Source organism: Macaca thibetana, chromosome 5 (assembly GCF_024542745.1).
Source record: "Macaca thibetana thibetana isolate TM-01 chromosome 5, ASM2454274v1, whole genome shotgun sequence".
NCBI classification, from domain to species: Eukaryota; Metazoa; Chordata; class Mammalia; order Primates; family Cercopithecidae; genus Macaca; species Macaca thibetana.
This window is the reverse complement of record NC_065582.1, coordinates 148710506-148728171: the sequence shown is the minus strand read 5'-3', so window position 1 is coordinate 148728171 and position 17666 is coordinate 148710506. Positions and strand designations below refer to the sequence as shown.

Genomic DNA, 17666 nt, shown 5'->3' with positions numbered 1-17666 from the left:
GAACAAAAATGTTTATTTTGAAGCTTATATTTTATACTTTGTGTTTTTATGTTTCTTTATCCTAAACTCTTTTTTCAACCAAACTCTTAGCATCTCCTACCGTAATGCCCTGCGGAAAAAACTTCATTCTTCTTCCTCTGTGCCAAATTTTCTAAAATTTCTGGCTCCTGTAGATGAAAATAACACCTCTGACTTTATGAACACCAAAAGGTAGGGCTTAATTTAGATATATCAACCCTGGGTGTTATTAAGTGTTGAATATCATTAGATATACAAGGTGTTTTAACTACTGTTTTGTCATTTAAAAAATCATTTCAGCTAAATCTGTTGTATCTTCTTTCTTATACTTTTTTCTTACTGAATGTCATTTTAAAAAATGTGCAACCAACCTGTTCTTCAGTTTTGAGATTGAGGATTAGTTTATTTAAGTGTTATCTTAAGGAAAATCTTCGTCAAGTCTCTGAGACCAGTGTTTCTGGGTAGTGAGCATATGGCTGTTTCAAATCAGGATGTCTGATCTGTTCAGGGCATCTAATCTGTAAGTTGAGGGGATTGCTTAGTTACAGGTACACAACTTAGGTATAAATTAGAAGGGTCTTCTCAGGTTGTCCTGTGAATAGGAAAAAAATATGATTAGATTGTGTTTATATATTGATAACTATATTTTGTAGTTTAAAAAATATACACATTAAAACATCATCATCAATTGACTGCATAGTTATTGCCTTGCTGGTTCTGTGTAATTAAATTGCAACTTGTTTCATTTTTTGTGGGAATCCTTGGAGACATGGGCCTGTGCTGAGCAGATATTCCCATGTACAGAGGAGAGCAGAATGGGGCCCCTTGGCATTGCCCCTGCTTTTCCCCCTTTAGGCAATTTCTCTTTTTCAAAGTGGCACCAAGAGAGGCCCAGTTGGAAGCTATGATCTGTGGAACATGTTTCTTAGTCTCTGTTACAATCGAAATCATTTAAGGGCATGTAATCGTTCTCTTTTTATGAAAAGAATTCTGTAAGAAAGCCGTTCTTTAGGAATGATGACCCACCGTGAGCTTGATATAACTTCTGTGATTGTTTATACAAAGATAGTTGATAATTTAGTGCTTTGTTTAAAAAAACTGTTAAGCTAGCAAAATCTCGTGAATTCCTCCCCACTAGTCATAAATCAATCATCTTATAATTTTAGGGACTTTGAATCCAAAGCAAACCATCTTGGTGATTCTGGTGGGACCCCTGTGAAGACCCGGAGGCACTCCTGGAGGCAGCAGATATTCCTCCGAGTAGCCACCCCACAGAAGGCGTGCGATGCTTCCAGCAGATACGAAGGTAAGGCCCCTACCTGAAATGAAACTTCAAAAAGAGCAGCAAACATCCAGCTGACAGAGGACCCTGGGAGCCCCATCATATTGGTAAGAAAGCAGGGCGCTGTCCTCTTCAGTATTGGCAGGTCTGAGGCAGTCACAAAGGTAACTAGGGAGGGAGTTTAGAGGTTACCCTACACTTCTTAGGGAAGGAATTTAGAGCTCATTTAGGGTAACCTCTCCATAAACGGGCGCAGAGCTCTGATGTTGAGAGTGGTCACAACGTTACCAGTGGTGAATCCGGACAGGTCTGCAGGAACCTCACTTCTGGCCTCCTAGGACATAAGGCAAAAGGAGAGACTGAGGCAGGTTTTAGAGCAGGAGTGAAAGTTTACTAAAAATATCAGAGCAGGAATGAAAGGACGTCAAGTACACTTGGAAGATGGTCAGGTGGGCAGCTTGAGAGATCAAGTGTGTGATTTGGTCTTTTGACCTGGGGTTTTATATGTTGGCATACTGCCGGGGTCTTGCGTTCCTTCTCCCCTGATTCCTCCCTTGAGGTGGGCTGTCCCCATGTGCAGTGGCCTGCTAGCACTCGGGGGTTGCGGGGGAGCATGCGCAGGGTGTTTACTGGAGTTGTAGGCGTGCTTACTTGAGGCGTTCTTCCCTGTCCAGTCTAGCATTCCTAGAGGAGCGCTATGCACCAGTTAAACTCCGCCATTTTGCCTCTTAATGCGCATGCTTGAGCCCACTCGCCCAGCTCCCGAGATCTTACTGGGAAGCTGCTACTCACCAGTTTCAGGTGTTTTGTATCTACTGGGAGCCCGCCCCTCCCTGGTGCCGGCTGTGACCAGTTCTCACTTTAGAGAAACAGTTAACAAATGCTTGACCATCACCTGATGGTCCCCTGACATTGCTGGTGTGTATCTGGGAGGGGGCCTCTCCTGTCCTCCTCGTGTCTGACTAGCTACCCTGTAACCAAAGCGTGGACTTCGGAGTCTGCATTCAAATCCCGGCGGGAACCCGAGTTTCAGTGTTTAATAAAGAGTGCCTCCGTGCTGCAGTGGCCATACCTCACAGGGCGTGGTCACTTGGAAATTTCTGCTTGGAAATGCTTTGTGCAGTGGCCAGAATGTGTTAGGGGCCACGCATGACTGCTTGCTCCATCGCAGAACAGTTACAAGTTTCTAAACGAGCATTCATAGACTGAGCTGCATCCTGCCTCCCTGTCCTCTCATTCCTGACTTCTTCTCTGATCTGTGAAGCCACACAGAATGTGTTTGCGTCTGTTTCCTGCCCTTCAGATGATGGAGGACCATGGAAGCTGCTGCTCCTTTAGCTCTCTTCTCCAGGGGAATTGCCCTCGTCACTGTTGGGGAACCCCTGGTCCAAGTCCTGTCCTCTGAAGACCTCTGCCCCTCGTGGAGTCCTGAGTTGAACTTGGTGTTCACCTGGCCTCTGGCTCTGGCAGTGTGTTGCTCCTTCCATTGACCTGCCACTGCTCTATTAATGCAGATTGACCTTAATCTGTTTCGGCTTTAAGTGATTAACTCACTTTCTCGGCTCTTATTGTATCTTGTCCTTTGGGATATGAACGATTATTTAAATTTGGATTGATTCCTGGCTTGGCATGGTGGCCCATGCCTGTAATCTCAGTGCTTTGGGAGGCCAAGGCAGGAGGATCCCTGGAGGCCAGGACTTTGAGGCCACCCTTGGCGACATAGTGAGATCCTGTCTCTACAAAAAATAAAAACTAGCTGAGCATGGTGTTGTGAAGCTGTAGTCCTAGCTACTCGGGAGACTGAGGCAGGAGGATTACTTGAGCCCAGGAGTTTGCAGTTACAGTGAGCTGTGATCACACCCCTGCACTCCAGCCTGGGTGACAGAGTGAGACGCTATCTCTTGGTGCCGGGGGGAGTAATGTCTATACTTGAGAAGCTTTTTTTCCTCAAATAGTCGGTACCTATAAAGTATTAATCAGTTTTGAGCAGTCCTTTCGTGATTCTTTTGAGTCTTGATTCTGGTGACCAGTAAGTTGTATACATTTGCCTGTCAAGTGGATAAACATGGCCTTTGTGCCTTTAAGTAATGGCTAAAAGTACCAAACAGGACAGAGCCTGGCATAGGTGCTGGTCCTCCTGTTCCTAGGCCGTAATCACCCCTGATTCATCAGACCCCAAACAATTCAGCTCCTCACCGTCCTGTGCCCCACCACCCGATCTCCTGCAAGAAGATGTCCTGGAGACCCCTGTCAGTGCTAGGCAGAGATCACCATCCATGTCCACCTTTCCTCTGATGCAGGCTCCCACCAGGCCCTCTGGCTTGTGCCATGCCATCCTTGAACTCACCCTCATGCCCGACCTGAGCCCTTGCACAGGCCGTTCCCTCTGCCTAGAATGCTCTTCCTCAGTATCCCCGTAGTTCCCTTCCTCCCCTTCCCTTGTATCGTGACTCTCCCATAGCACCTCTCTCCCCCTAACACATGTTCACAGGTTCATCTTCGTCACCCATCTCCAGCAGCTCCTGCAGGCTTGATGACTGCTAAAGGCAGGCAAGTCAGTGGCTCAGATTCTTGCAAACTTAGTGATTTGTGATTTCTCAGCTCCCTTCTCATGCCTCCTCCGTCTCTATAGGCACATATTATTTCTTATCTCTTCTCGGAACCAAGAGGTGCTGGCTGAATTTCTGGATAGCATTGTTTAAGTGTTCTGTGTTTGCAAAGGGAAAATGAGAGAATAAAAGGATTATTAAGGAAGAATTAGTATAGTAATAGCCACATATTATGCTCTTTTTATACTCTGCTAAGTGCTTTACACGAATTACTTCCTTTAATTAGTCAACTTTATGAACGTCAACATTTTTATGAAACCCATTTTACAGGTGGGTGAGTGGAGGCTGGGAGTGGCTTAAATCACCTTCCCCAAACCAGGGAGTTAGTGGGAGCCAGAGGCAGGACCTGAGCTCATGGGTCTGAGCTCCAAAGCTCGTGCTCTGAACCACACACAGCATTGGGCTGCAGCCAGAGATGTAGGACCCTGCGGGACCTTCTGGAGGTGGTCCTGCCTGTGCTTCCCTCTTCCTACAGGAAGCTCCCTGTAGGCATCTGTGTTGGGTGTGGACTCTCAGTGTAGCCACATGTCTACCTGTTGGGCAGGCACCAACACTGAATGGAAAACATGTTTCTGGGCATTTTAATGTACGGACTTGACTTTAGTCAATCTCCCCCGCCCCCTTCCACCCTGACCGCCTCCCTAATAGTTAGCATTGGCACTGGAGTGTGGATGGCAACTGATTTCTGTCTGAGAGGACAAATCAGGCATCTTTGTCCTCTGCCACTGTCTGTTCCCCATCCTTAAGGTGTACAATGCCAGAGCCCTCCACTGTGGTCTGTGACCACTTTGACCCACGCCAGGAGGTCTCCATATGTTCCCTCCAGCTGAGAGACATCACATCCAAAAACAGTTTAGAGCGCTGAGGTTTCTTTCCCCAGAGGTCCCTGCTTTGTGCAAACTGTCTCCAGCTGAGCGTGCACAAGACTCTGTTCCTGCTTTGCCTGGGTGGCTGAGCCATGGGCAGCTGAGCCTGCAGCCGCTGGACTCACTGCATTCCCACTCTGACTTTGGCATGGGAGACACACAAGTGTGCTTGTGAGAAATAGATCTTAACAGTACCTTTTAACACCTATTTCAGGTGCTCAAAATGACTGCCTGTTTTACATTTATATTCTGGCAGTGCAAACTTCAGTTGGACAGGAAGTCTTACAACCTTTCTTCCAGGTGAAAAAGTGAGGCAGGGATATTTATACGGTTCCATCCAGGTCATCCCACTTGGAAGATACTAGTAAAACGAACCAACGGTAATATAAAAACCATGGTGTTTGCAATAGTGATAATGTTACTAGCAAAGGAAAAATAGAAATTTTCAGTAATTTGGAGATTATTATTTTTAAATAGGTGGGCTAAAACAAAAAACCTGGAGAGAAGGGTGTTAAGTGAGTAAGGAGTGTGTCTCCAACTAAATATAGTGTAAAGAGAGAAGAAAATACAAAGTCAGGCACAGTGGATAGACGTGGATAGTCTCATCTCTAATAGTATAATGGACAAACTTGTCTCAAACAAAATTAGTCTGCCTCTTGTTTACTCAGGGATATGTGACTGTTTTCTATAGATAAAATCCCCATGAAATAATTAAGTTGCAAGCATCTGAATTTTTTATTTTGGAAACCTATCTGAGGTAGATAGGAAGTTAATTTATATTTAGAAATTTACTTGCATATGTCTGGTAGCTCCAGGGCAAATATTCCCAAATCCCAGACTATTTTTTTTTTCTTTTTAAATTCAACAGTGACCAGTTGGTCTCTTGTAAGAATTACAGCTTTAAGTTAGCAAAGTCTAAGAGGGCTGGTTTTAATTCTGAACCTCAGAGGGTCCCTACTTCTCGGATAGTAAGTAGGTCAGGTGTGCAGCAGGTACTACATTGAAGGGAAACTGGATGATAAATAGGAAATCAGTGATTTTTACTTGAAGACTTGGCAAGGCAAATGTTTTTGTGATAAAAATAGATCTTGAAATAGAATCCTGAAAGCTACATGTTTAAATGTAAAGCAAATGGCTTCAGTGATGCTTTAGGTTTGTGGTGGTCACTTCTGGCTGCCCCAGAAACTACAGAAAGTGCATTCTCTCTTCTTGGTGCTATGGGTTTTTAGGGTGAACGCCTTGTATGACGTTGAGTATGTGGAAGGACCATTCACTCTTGGTAACTATACACTAGGCAGAGGGTGGCGTTAGCAAAGCTGCTGCAGGTTGGGTGTGTTTAAGATAGCATTTGTAGAGCGTACCTAAGGGCAGACATACTTTTTTTTTATTTGAATTTTTTCTTTTTATTTTTAGTTCCAGGGTACATGTGCAGGATGTGCAGGTTTGTTACATAGGTAAATATGTGCCATGGTGGTTTGCTGCACCTGTCAACCCATCACCCAGGTATTAAGTCCAGTATGCATTAGTTATTTTTCCTAATGCTCTCCCTGCTCCCCGCCGCCCCCAAACAGGCTCCAGTATTTGTTGTTCCCTTTCCTGTGTCCTCATGTTCTCTTGGTTCAGCTCCCACCTATGAGCGAAACATGCAGTGTTTGGTTTTCTGTTCCTGCATTAGTTTGCTGAGGATAACGGCTTTCAGCTCCATCCATGTCCCTGCAAAGGACATGATCTCATTCATTTTTATGGCTGCATAGTATTCCATGTTGTGTATGTACCACTTTTTCTTTATCCAGTCTATCATTGATGGGCATTTGGGTTGATTCCATGTCTTTGCTGTTGTGAATAGTGCTGCAATGAACAAACGCATGTATGTATCTTTGTAACAGAATGATTTATATTCCTTTGGGTATATACCCAGGAATGGAGTTGCTGGGTCAAATGGTATTTCTAGTTCTAGATCTTTGGGGTAATTGCTACACCATCATCCACAATGTTTGAACTAATTTACATTCCCAACAACAGTGTAAAAGCATTCTTATTTCTCCGCAACCTCACCAGCATCTGTTTCTTGACTTTTTAATAATTGCCGTTCTGACTGGTGTGACATGGTATCTCATTGTGGTTTTGATTTGCATTTCTGTAATGATCAGTGATGTTGAATTTTTTTTCATGTTTGTTGGCTGTGTGAATGTCTTCTTCTTTTTTTTCTTTTCTTTTTTTTTTTTTGAGACAAAGTCTAGCTCTGTCACCCAGGCTGGAGTGCAGTGGCACGACCTTGGCTCACTGCAAGCTCCTCCTCCCGGGCTTACACCATTTTCCTGCCTCAGCTTCCCGAGTAGCTGGGACTACAGGTGCCCGCCACCACACCCGGCTAATTTTTTTATGTTTTTAGTAGAGACAGGGTTTCACCTGTGTTAGCCAGGATGCTCTCGATCTCCTGACTTCGTGATCCGCCCGCCTCGGCCTCCCAAAGTGCTGGGATTACAGGCGTGAGCCACTGCGCACGGCCAAGCTGTATGAATGTCTTCTTTTGAGAAGTGTCTGTTCATGAGAGAGACGTATTTGCTCCTCTGAGGATACTTATGTCTGTGTGACAGCATTCTCTCATTTTCAGAACCTCACTGTGAATCCCCATCGTTGGCCTGTACTGAAGGTAAGGCAGATAGAGGCACTCTGATCCATCAGATGAAGACCTGAACACAGCTGTTGATTAAGAGGCTTTCTTTAGATCATGGTTTAGAGCAGTGTTTTACAAACACCATGTGCTTGGAGTCCTCTGGAAATCCTGTTAAAAGACAGACTGTGTTGCAGTAAGTCAGGGTGGGTTCTGAAGTTCTCACAAGCTCCCCAGCGAGGCTGATGTTTTGGGTCCACTGTGAGGAGGCAGGGCTTAGGATAAACAACCATGGGAAATCCAGTCCAGATTTTTGATGTGTCCTAGGTTAGGCCTTTCTGTGAGGCTGCCCTGGGTCTCTAGCGATGGGCTCCAGGAGTCTCTCAAGTATCTCAAGTCTCAAATAAGTCTGAGTCATCAGGGATATTTTTTTGAGAAGACTTGTGCCATCTGAAGAAGCAAAGAGTGTGATGGGGAACAGGCAGTGATTAAAAACATGGTAAGGTTTAAAGAAACATTTGACCGTGTGCCAGGTGAACCCAAATGTGTGGCACTTTGCATCTTTCCTGCCCTTTCGTTTTCCGAGAAGCGAGGCCTTATCTCTTATGGAGCACGGGAGACACAGTGTGGGTGTTTGTTTTCTCAGCCGTGGGCTCTAACCTAATTGTCAAGCCTACCAAAAAAACAAAAATGCTGAAAATCAATGTCTGATTAGGTATCTGGTAGTACATAATCTCCATAATTTTCTCTCTGAGTGTATTATGCAAAAGGTAATCCTTTGTTATTAAGAAACAATTTTTAAGGCAACTCCCAACTTTGAAATGGGGAAGAATCATTTTATTTACCTCTAGGTGCCAGGGAACAAAATTAAATTTAGTCTTATACTTTTCCTTTAAGCATTTCAGATTACATTGTGCATTTCACCAACAATAGAAGCTTTCAGACTTTACATATCTTGTAAAAAAAAAAAACCCAAAAACCTAGTATAGATAAGAATGATTTATTGATTTGAAACCCATTGTATAAGAAAAGAGTCCAGTGAGACTTAAGTTCAAAGGTTTCTTTGTCTTGTGGGTGTAGCTGTGTCAATATGCCTAATTTATAATAACATTAAGTTTAGTGGATTAGATATTAGCTATCAATTGAGATGTAAGCAGTAATAAACAGTAATGCCTAAACTGAAGTTTATAATCTGAATCTTTATGATGACCAGTTTATATATTGTGAAAAACTTAGGAACTCATTTGAAACATGATTTATATGTGTCATATATAGTTTTCAGTAATTTACATACCAGAGGGAAATTTTAGTGGATGATATAAGAGGAATAACTGCAGGTGAAACTTTGCTGGAAAATACAAGCATAGTGACATCTGTGCACCAAAAACACCTGGGGAGATTCTTTAAAACACAGGCCAGACATGCCCTCCTGGCTGTCTCCCTCACTGTCAGTGAGTGTGGGGATGGGGCCTGGGCCTGAATTCTTTCTTTTTAGACTCCTCAGGATTCTGATTGCTGCCACGTTGAGAGGGTTGACCTCAATTCAGACCTGGGAGAGTGACTTGAGAAACCGCCACCACGTGGTGGCAGTGTTGCTCCCCATATCTTGATTGCCCTTGTTTCTTTCCAATCCCGGAAAAGTGTGCTTGCTTTTTTTTTTTTTTCCTCGTGTTTTGGTTTTTGATCTTGTTACAATATTTATATTCCTTGGTCATTTGCAACTTATTCGAATGGAGAGCTTTTCTTTTTCTACGGGGTTTTAGGGCATGGGCAAAACAAGGAAGAAAAAAATTGTCTTCAGTTGGCAGAGACGTGGATTTTTAAGATTGTTCTTAATTTACTTTCTGTATAACTTCGCTTTTCTGTGGTGAACAAAGACCAGGTTCAAGATAAAATATTGCAAGCCAAGAATCTGATTGTTCATGGATTTCTATGGTTAAAGATACTTGATCACCTCCCCATCTCCCCCCGCTCCCCGTGCCACCCCCACACCCCATTGTGCTTCTTGGCTTGTCATTTCAAAAGTCAAGGAAGTCACAGTGAATGGCAAGATTTTACCTAGACTTGCTATTTTTGTGCCTGTTAACAGTTTTGAGTTAACATTGACTGAGCTCTTCCTGGTGAATCGCTGGCATTTAAACAACCAGTCCATAACACTGTGTGGGGGCTGGAGCTAAGGTTATTGGTGACACAAGATAGCACCTGAGCCACTGCTACTTGGTAGGAGGGCTGAGGGGCAGAGGGCTGAGGGCTTGGATGCTGAGATGCTAGAGTCAGATGGCCTGGATTTGAATCCTTGCCCTCCTGTTCGGATCCCAGCTGACCCATGACGATGCTGCAGTACCTGACAGCAAATTCCTCCTTAGGGCTGCCCTAACTCTGGAGTGTGTGCCTGTGTGCCTGCAGGAGAATGTCCAAAGGGGGTGATCTTGATCTGTTACCCTTTGAACTTTAATCTGTACCAGGGTGCCACTGAAGAGTTTAAAGCAAGTGAATGACAAGTAGTTTGAAAATATTTCCAAGGGGATAGAATTTGTGGACATCCCTGAACATGAGCAGCCTCAAAATCAGGGCTGGGACTAGAGTGAGGCCAGCAGGTGTCCAGGGTACAAAATGTAAGGAGGCACTCCCTTTCAGGGCCTGGCAGGTGTGGATCCTGAACTTCCAGGACCTTGAGAGTGAGTGTCTCCTAAGGATTATACCCTGGGTGCCTGTTTACCTCATCCTGGTCCCTGGTCCTCTGTATATCCTACTGCCTGCTTCAGTAAACAGACAGCCCCACAAGGGAAGGAAGGGTTGGATCAGCTCTGATGAGGGCGTTTTTTAGAAGGATAGGTTTGTTTTGTTTAAAAAAACAGCTTTATTGAGATATAATTCACATCCTATACAGGTCATTCATTTAAAATGTACAATTCAATGTTGTGAGGTTGTTTTTTGGTATATCCACAGAGTTGTACGACCATACCACAATCAATTTTTTTTTTTTTTTGAGATGGAGTCTTTCTGTGTCACCCAGACTAGAGTGCAGTGGTGCGATCTTGGCTTGTTGCAACCTCCGCCTCCTGGGTTCGAGTGATTCTCATGCCTCAGCGACCCGAGTAGCTGGCATTACAGGCGTGCCCCACCACACCTGGCTAATTTTTATATGTTTACTAGAGACAGGGTTTCACCAAGTTGACCAGACTGGTCTCCAGCTCCTGGCCTCAAGTGATCCACCTGCCTCAGCCTCCCAAAGTGTTGGGATTAAAGGTGTGAGCCCGACCCACCGCAATCTAATTTTGAAACATTTTTTTGGCCCCCTAGATAAAAACCTGTAGTTGTCACTTGCCAATCTACTGCCGTCCACCTCTAACCATAGACAGCCCCTGATCTACTTTCTGTCTCTATAGATTTGCCTATTCTGAACACATTCATCTAAGTGAAGTCATGTAACATGTGGTCTTTTGTGTCTGGCATCTTTGATTAGACATAATGTTTTCAAAATTCATTATGTCATAATACATACCAGTAATTCATTCTTTTAAAATGACATTAATATTCCATTATATGGAGACATCACATATGGTTTATCCATTTACCAGTTGAGAGGCATTTAGATTGTTTTCACCTTTTGGCTGTTATGAATAATACCGCTGTGAACGTTGATGTATGTGTTTTTGTGTGGTTGAATGTTAAGGAGGGCCTTTACGTGTGAGCTAGTGTGGAACCTCCTCCTCCAGGGGAACCTCACCTGTGATTCTACCCACTGGGATGGTTAAACCAGCAGGGGTGGGAAGGGTCTGGTCCTGCTGGCCCCAGGCTTTCCTGCAGACTGCTGTGTTTGCCTTTCTTCTGCCCAGGCTGAAAGGGAGGATGCCCTGGGTTCTGGCGCTGCCCTCACGGGTATGTGGGAAGGCTGGGGGAAGCCAAGTCTCCAGGGTGCCTCCATCCGGGACCGTGCAGCTGGGAGGCAGCCAGAGGGCCACAGGTTGGTGGCATTCACACAGAGCTACATTTCCTTTTTTTTTTTTGAGACGGAGTCTCGCTCTGCCGCCCAGGCTGGAGTGCAGTGGCGCAAATCTCGGCTCACTGCAACCTCCGCCTCCCAGGTTCAAGCAATTCTTCTGCCTTAGCCTCCCAAGTAGCTGGGACTACAGGCATGCACTGTCATACTAGGCTAATTTTTTTGTGTTTTTAGTAGAGACAGGGTTTCACCATGTTGACCAGGATGGTCTTGATCTCCTGACCTCACGATTCATCCTCCTCGGCCTCCCAAAGTGCTGGGAATACAGACATGAGCCACCGTGCCCAGCCTGCACTTCTTTGTTTTTCTTTTTTCTTTGAGATGGAGTCTTGCTCTGTCACCCAGGCTTGAGTGCAGGGGCACCATCTCTGCTCACTGCAACCTCTGCCTCCTGAGTTCAAGCGATTCTCTTGCCTCAGCTTCCTTAGTAGCTGGGATTATAGGCATCCACCACCACACCTGGCTAGTTTTTTTTTAATTTTTATTTTTTAATAGAGATGGGAGTTTTGCCATGTTGACCAGGCTGGTCTTGAACTCCTGGTCTGAAGTGATCCGCCCGCGTTGGCCTCCCCAAGTGTAGGGATTATAGGTGTGAGCCACTGCACCTGGCCCATAGCTACATTTCTGCCAGCCGTTTGCAAACTATGCCCCAGAATTCCCTGGAGGACTTGTAGAAATACCAGTTGTTGGGTCACGCCCCCAAATGTTGTATTCTGGAGATGAATTCTCTTGTGTAGAGCCCTCAAGCCGCAGCAGCTGATAATCATGGGGACCTCCTATTCTGATAAAAGTTCCAAAAATGTCCTGAGTGATTGTTAGGGGAAATAGGAAAATAACACATTGAAAATTAGAAATGTGTTCTATGGCAGAGGATGAAACAGCCAACAAAGCTTATTTTCTTTGCAATGAAGCAAATCACATATTAATAATAGTCATTGTAATGATCTTTATCATGTATTAAGCATTTTGTGTTTTCACTTTTACACAAGTAGATGATTCCCATAGGTATTACCACTTTTTTTTTTTTTTTTTTTGAGACAGAGACTCGCTCTATCGCCCAGGCTGGAGTGCAGTGGCACGATCCTGGCTCACTGCAACCTCAACCTCCCAGGTTAAAGTGATTCTCATGCTTCAGCCTCCTTAGTAGCTGGGATTACAGGTGCCTGCCAGCACACCTGGCTAATTTTTTGTATCTTTCTTAGTAGAGACAGGGTTTCGCAATATTGGACCGGCTGGTCTCAAACTCCTGACCTCAGGTGATATGCCCGGTTCGGCCTCCCAAAGTGCTGGGATTATAGACGTGAGTCACCATGTCTGGCCTTACTGCCCATCTTTTAAGAGATGAGGACAGAAAGATTGAATGACATGGTTATGTCTCATGCAGCTCTTGGTTCACATAGCCAGGATTCATATCAATCTATTTAGCTCTAAATCTAGTCTCTTAATCGCAGTAATGAACCGTTGACAGTTTTACGAATAAATTATCAAGAGTTTTGATGGGTTTGCTCGCTTAAATTAGTGCTTGTACAGTGATGGGCTGGGTTAGTGTGAAGGAATGTATCTTATGTTGGAAATACTCTAGAATTAAATGTTAACTCTTGTTAATAAAGCATACATTTGGGGCATTATTAGCAACTTTTTTTTTTTTTTTTTTTTTTTTTTTTTTAGCAGAATTAGATTTCTTAGTTGAGTGGTTTTTGTTATTTATATTTATGTGTGTGTTTGTTTGTAACAGGGTCTTGCTCTGTCACCCAGGTTGGAGTACAGTAAGTAGCACAATCATAGCTCACTGCAGCCTCGACCTCTCGGGCTCAAGCAATCCCCTGCCTCAGCCTCCTAAGGGTCTGGGACCACAGGTGCGCATCACTGCGCCCTGCTAAATTTTTACAGTTTTTGTAGAGACGAGTTCTCACCATGTTGCCCAGGCTGGTCTTGAACTCCTGGACTAAAGCAATCCTCTTGCTTCAGCCTCCCAAGGGATTACAGGTTGTGCCACTGCGCCAGGCCTCCATGTATTTGAGTGAAAGAGTGGACATCTCCTGGAGGTGGCAAAGCTATGCATGCCTCCCTGGAGGGGAGCTGGGGGCTCTGGGGTTAGAGTGATGGCATATTCAGGGAGCTCTGGACTTTGCGAGATCCTGAGATAAAGCCAAAGGATGCTTTAAACTGCTTCTGAATGAACTTTTTCCAAGTGAATTTGTTTTATCACTTCTATGTAAATGAAAATATTTGCAGCATGAGTACTAACAAGATTTTTTTTTTTTTTTTTTTTTCTGATGGAGCCTCGCTCTGTTGTCAGGATGGAGTGCAGTGGCGCAATTTCTGCTCACTGCAACCTTCACCTCCTGGGTTCAAGCGATTCTCCTGCCTCAGCCTCGCGAGTAGCTGAGATTACAGGTACACACCATCATGCCTAGCTAATTTTTGTATTTTTAGTAGAGATGGGTTTTCACAATGTTAACCAGGATGGTCCCTATCTCTTGACTTTGTAATCTGCCCACCTCGGCCTCCCAAAGTGCTGGGATTACAGGTGTGAGCCACCGCTCCTGGCCAAGATTTTAAACGTTATTTACCAAAGTAGGAGCGTGGTAATTATGGTCTTTTATAATTCTGAAAGTGATTTCTAGTACCAAACTATGAATTTTATACTTGAGAGAATGAGAGGTTTTTCACGGAAAGTTGAAGTTATTATGGTTTGCTTCCTGTTCAGGTGCTTTTGCTGGAGAATGTTTGGTGAAGAGCAGTTCTGGTGATGAGAAGTTACGGGTGTACACAGCTGGTGTGGTTTTTAGGATTTTATTTTGCAGCAGCGTGTTCCTCAGACAGTTGCCAGGGGAAGGCTTTCCTCCTCCTCCAGCCTTTTCTCTTGCAGACAAGGCAGTATGGGAGGGGTGGGAGACAAATCAGAAGCTGTTGGTTTCTTCAGCCTGGCAAGGATTCAGATGGCAGGTTGTAGACTGGAGACCATCAGCGGGCATACCTTTCCTGACAAAGTGGTGTTTCTTCCTGGCACTGCTTGCCAGAGAAGTTTCAGTTCATCATTCTCCCTCAGAGAAGCCAATATGGACCACGTTCTGATACTTCTCTTCCTTTTCCCCTAACACTGAAGGCTCAGCCGTGCATGTGCATGTCCCAGTGTACAGCAGGCTGCATACAGTTAGACCAGATGTTCTTGGACTACGAAAAGTCACCGAGTTGCCATTCACTTGTGGGTGGCAGATATGGCCCTCCTCACCTCCCATTGCTCAGGTTTCTCTGTCCTGCCGTTTTTACATTTTCCAGGCTTTCACCTCCAGGTACCAAAATTCACATCATTTAGAGATTGTGTCTGCCTGCCCATACACTGATGTACCAGTGAGGGATTGTTCTCACCTGATGAGAAGTCCGGATGATGATAGAGCAGAGCTGGCCCCTGGGGGCCGTGGTGACACCCTCGAGCTTGGCTGCTTCTGTTCTTCTTCTTCCTCCTCTTGGAATCCTCTGCCTTTGGCTTCCCCTCCAGTTCCAAGCAGAACAAAGCAGGAAGCATCAAGGGGGAAAGGGTGACCCTACTATATCCAGAGAGCAAAACTGTCCCAGGAGTCCCTAGTGAACTTCCATTTGTGTCTCATTATCTGAAACCGAGTTACCTGGCTGGTCATGTGCAGCCACCAGAGGCAGGGAGGATAGTGATTCTGCCTGTATGGAATGTTCTAGCATTCCCTGGTAGCTTTTATTTCTTCAGGCAGCCATGACTTTGCATAGATCATTTCCTTTTGCCCAGGACACTCCTCCTGCTCGTTTTCTCCCCTCCACGCCAAACCCACAGTGCATTAACAGTGACAGACTTTTCCTCATCCTCTCAGGCCACTTGGATGCCACCATTTCTTCTCCTTGCCCCTCAGGCATAGTCAGCCTCTCTGTGTCTGATGTTTTACAGCTTTGTGTAGGCCCCTGATGGAGAGCTTCTCGCTGTGTCTTGGGGTTATTTATCTCAACCTCTGCATCTGTGCTGTCCTGTATGGTAACCAACAGCCACATATCACTGTTTAAACTTAAATACAAACTAGTTATATTTAAACATAATAAAAATGTAGCCCCTCACATTAGCCTCATTTCAAGAGCCACCTGTGGCTACCATATTGTAAGCAGAGCTCAAGAACGTTCAACAATATTGTGAGAGTGGCTACCATATTGAGAGCAGAGCTCTAGAACATTCCCTCATCCCAGAAAGTTCTCTTGGACATGCTGCTCAAGGTGGCGAACTCTGAGATCTCCAATCCCCCCAGCTCCGTCACTCAGAACCACAAATGTGGCACCATTAGCCTTAGGGTGGTGCTTGTGTTGTATTGTCTCCTGACTGAAGAAGTAAACTTCAGGCAGTCAAGATTTTCTGCAATCCACACTGCTCCTAAAACTAATGTTACTGGATATGTAAAAGCTATTAAGTCCAGTGCTTTCAAGGAATCCTGAAAGCAAGTGGGGACTGGCATGTGTCCAGATTCCTTGTTTTGCAAAAGAAGAAACAGGGGCTTTAGTGGAAAGGGGTCCACTCAAGGTCATACAGTCAGTGGTAGAATGGACTGGAATCTTGATTGTTCATCTCACTCCCTTCCCTTTCCATTAAGCCATACCTAATTGAGTATCACCAACCTGTTTGTTTTCCCTGATTGTGTTCCCTTCTCACCTGTTTAATCGGGTTTCAGCTTCTTAGCCCCCTACCTGTAGGCGGTGCTCTGGGAACGCCCAGGAAGCAGATGCGTGTGAGCGTGTCTCAGCCAATGATTGCTTAGTTTGCAAGAAACAAAAAATGACTCAAACTAGCTTAATCAAAAGGAGGCTTTTAAACAGCAAGATAAGGGTAAAGGCTGGGAACTAGGAAGTTGTCAGGAACCAAGGCCGTCTCTCTGGGGCCATGTGATTTTTTTTCCTCTCGGTCTCTTTATTCTGCTCACCAGCTGACCCAGCTTGCTTGTCACTATATGCAGTCATGCCAGACCCCAGATCTGTATGACCTCCTAGCCTCAGGGGTACCCAAGTACCTGGCTGCCAATCTGTGTTTTCTTCCAGGTTTCGAGAGGGAGAAGTGATTGGCCCAGCTCTGGGTCACTTACCCAGGGAGAGGTGGGAGAATTGTGGAAGCACTGTGGTATCAGGGAACCCCTGGGCCAAGCTTGTCCAACCTGCGGCCTGCGGATGGCATCCAGCCCAGGATGGCTTTGAATGCAACCCAACATACATTTGTAAACTTTCTTAAAACATTATGATATTTTTTTTTCATTTTTTTTTTTTTTTTTTTTTACAGCTCATCGGCTATTGTTAGTGTATTTTATGTATGGCCCAAGACAATTCTTCTGCTGTGGCTCAGGGAAGCCAAAAGATTGGCCACCCCTGCCCTAGGCCATCATCTGGGCTGTGGGAGCTGTGGGGCAGGGTCAGAGCTGGGAGGGGAGGGCATAGCTTCTGGCCACCATAAGTTGGTGTGTTCTTGGTAATTATATTGCTTGTCAGCTGAAGGCAGAACCAGGACAGTGAAAGTAATGGGAGTCCTTAGCTTTGTAACAGTTAATGGTTATCTAAAAGTAGGTGAAATTGTGCATGAGTAAGTAGCATGAATTTCTTATTACCCAAGTGCTTAGATAGCTGGCTAACTTTCTGTCAAAGATCCCTCTGCCAGGATCAATGTTTGATTAATATATTTACCCTGTAATAAGAATTTGGGATTCTTGCAGCAGAATAGTTGTCATGTGGCTGGCTACACAACCAAAGATAGTCCCGGTGTCCCTGTAAGAGGAGAGATTGAAGAGCTGTTGCCAGGTGCCTACGTGGACCTTCAGCATGATCCGGCCATGGGGAGGCCTCACACGCTCCTGCATTGCCCACATCTTGCCAAGCCATGGAAAACACTTGGGATTCATATCTAAAACCTAGTTTAAGCTTGGTGAGGACAGTGGCCTGGTACAGGGTTTGGGTCATAGATGGTGCTTGATTTCTGTTGTATAAAGGGGTATATGATTTTGGAATATTTACCAAAAATGGGCATTTTCTCTATAAAAATTATTGTATCTACTGAGATTATGTTATGTAAAGAAATAACATACACATGGAGAAAAAATACAAAGAAGGCATTGATATTCTACAGAAGTGGCAAGAAGATGTGGTGATAGGTGATATTTTTGCCTTTTCTTTCAATTTTGTAATGTAGTGACTTTTTTGGTAGAAGAAACCTAATTTTTAATTAAGGGAGAAACATTTGAAATACATTCAGTCTTTCTAGAAAACCTCACCTTCCCAT

The 17666-nt window shown here is 44.6% G+C and overlaps 1 protein-coding gene across 7 annotated transcripts in view; it reads left to right on the top strand.

The window, feature by feature from the left end:
- TBC1D1 (TBC1 domain family member 1) overlaps positions 1–17666 on the top strand; it is a 248669-nt gene that overhangs the window by 162367 nt on the left and 68636 nt on the right. For 5 of the 7 annotated variants that reach the window (XM_050790904.1, XM_050790905.1, XM_050790907.1 and 2 more), the window contains 2 exons: positions 91–210; positions 1185–1324. In XM_050790904.1, the coding sequence (XP_050646861.1) occupies positions 91–210; positions 1185–1324 (260 nt within the window). The remainder of the gene's footprint in view (positions 1–90; positions 211–1184; positions 1325–17666) is intronic. The other 2 variants (XM_050790908.1, XM_050790910.1) reach the window with 1 other exon arrangement.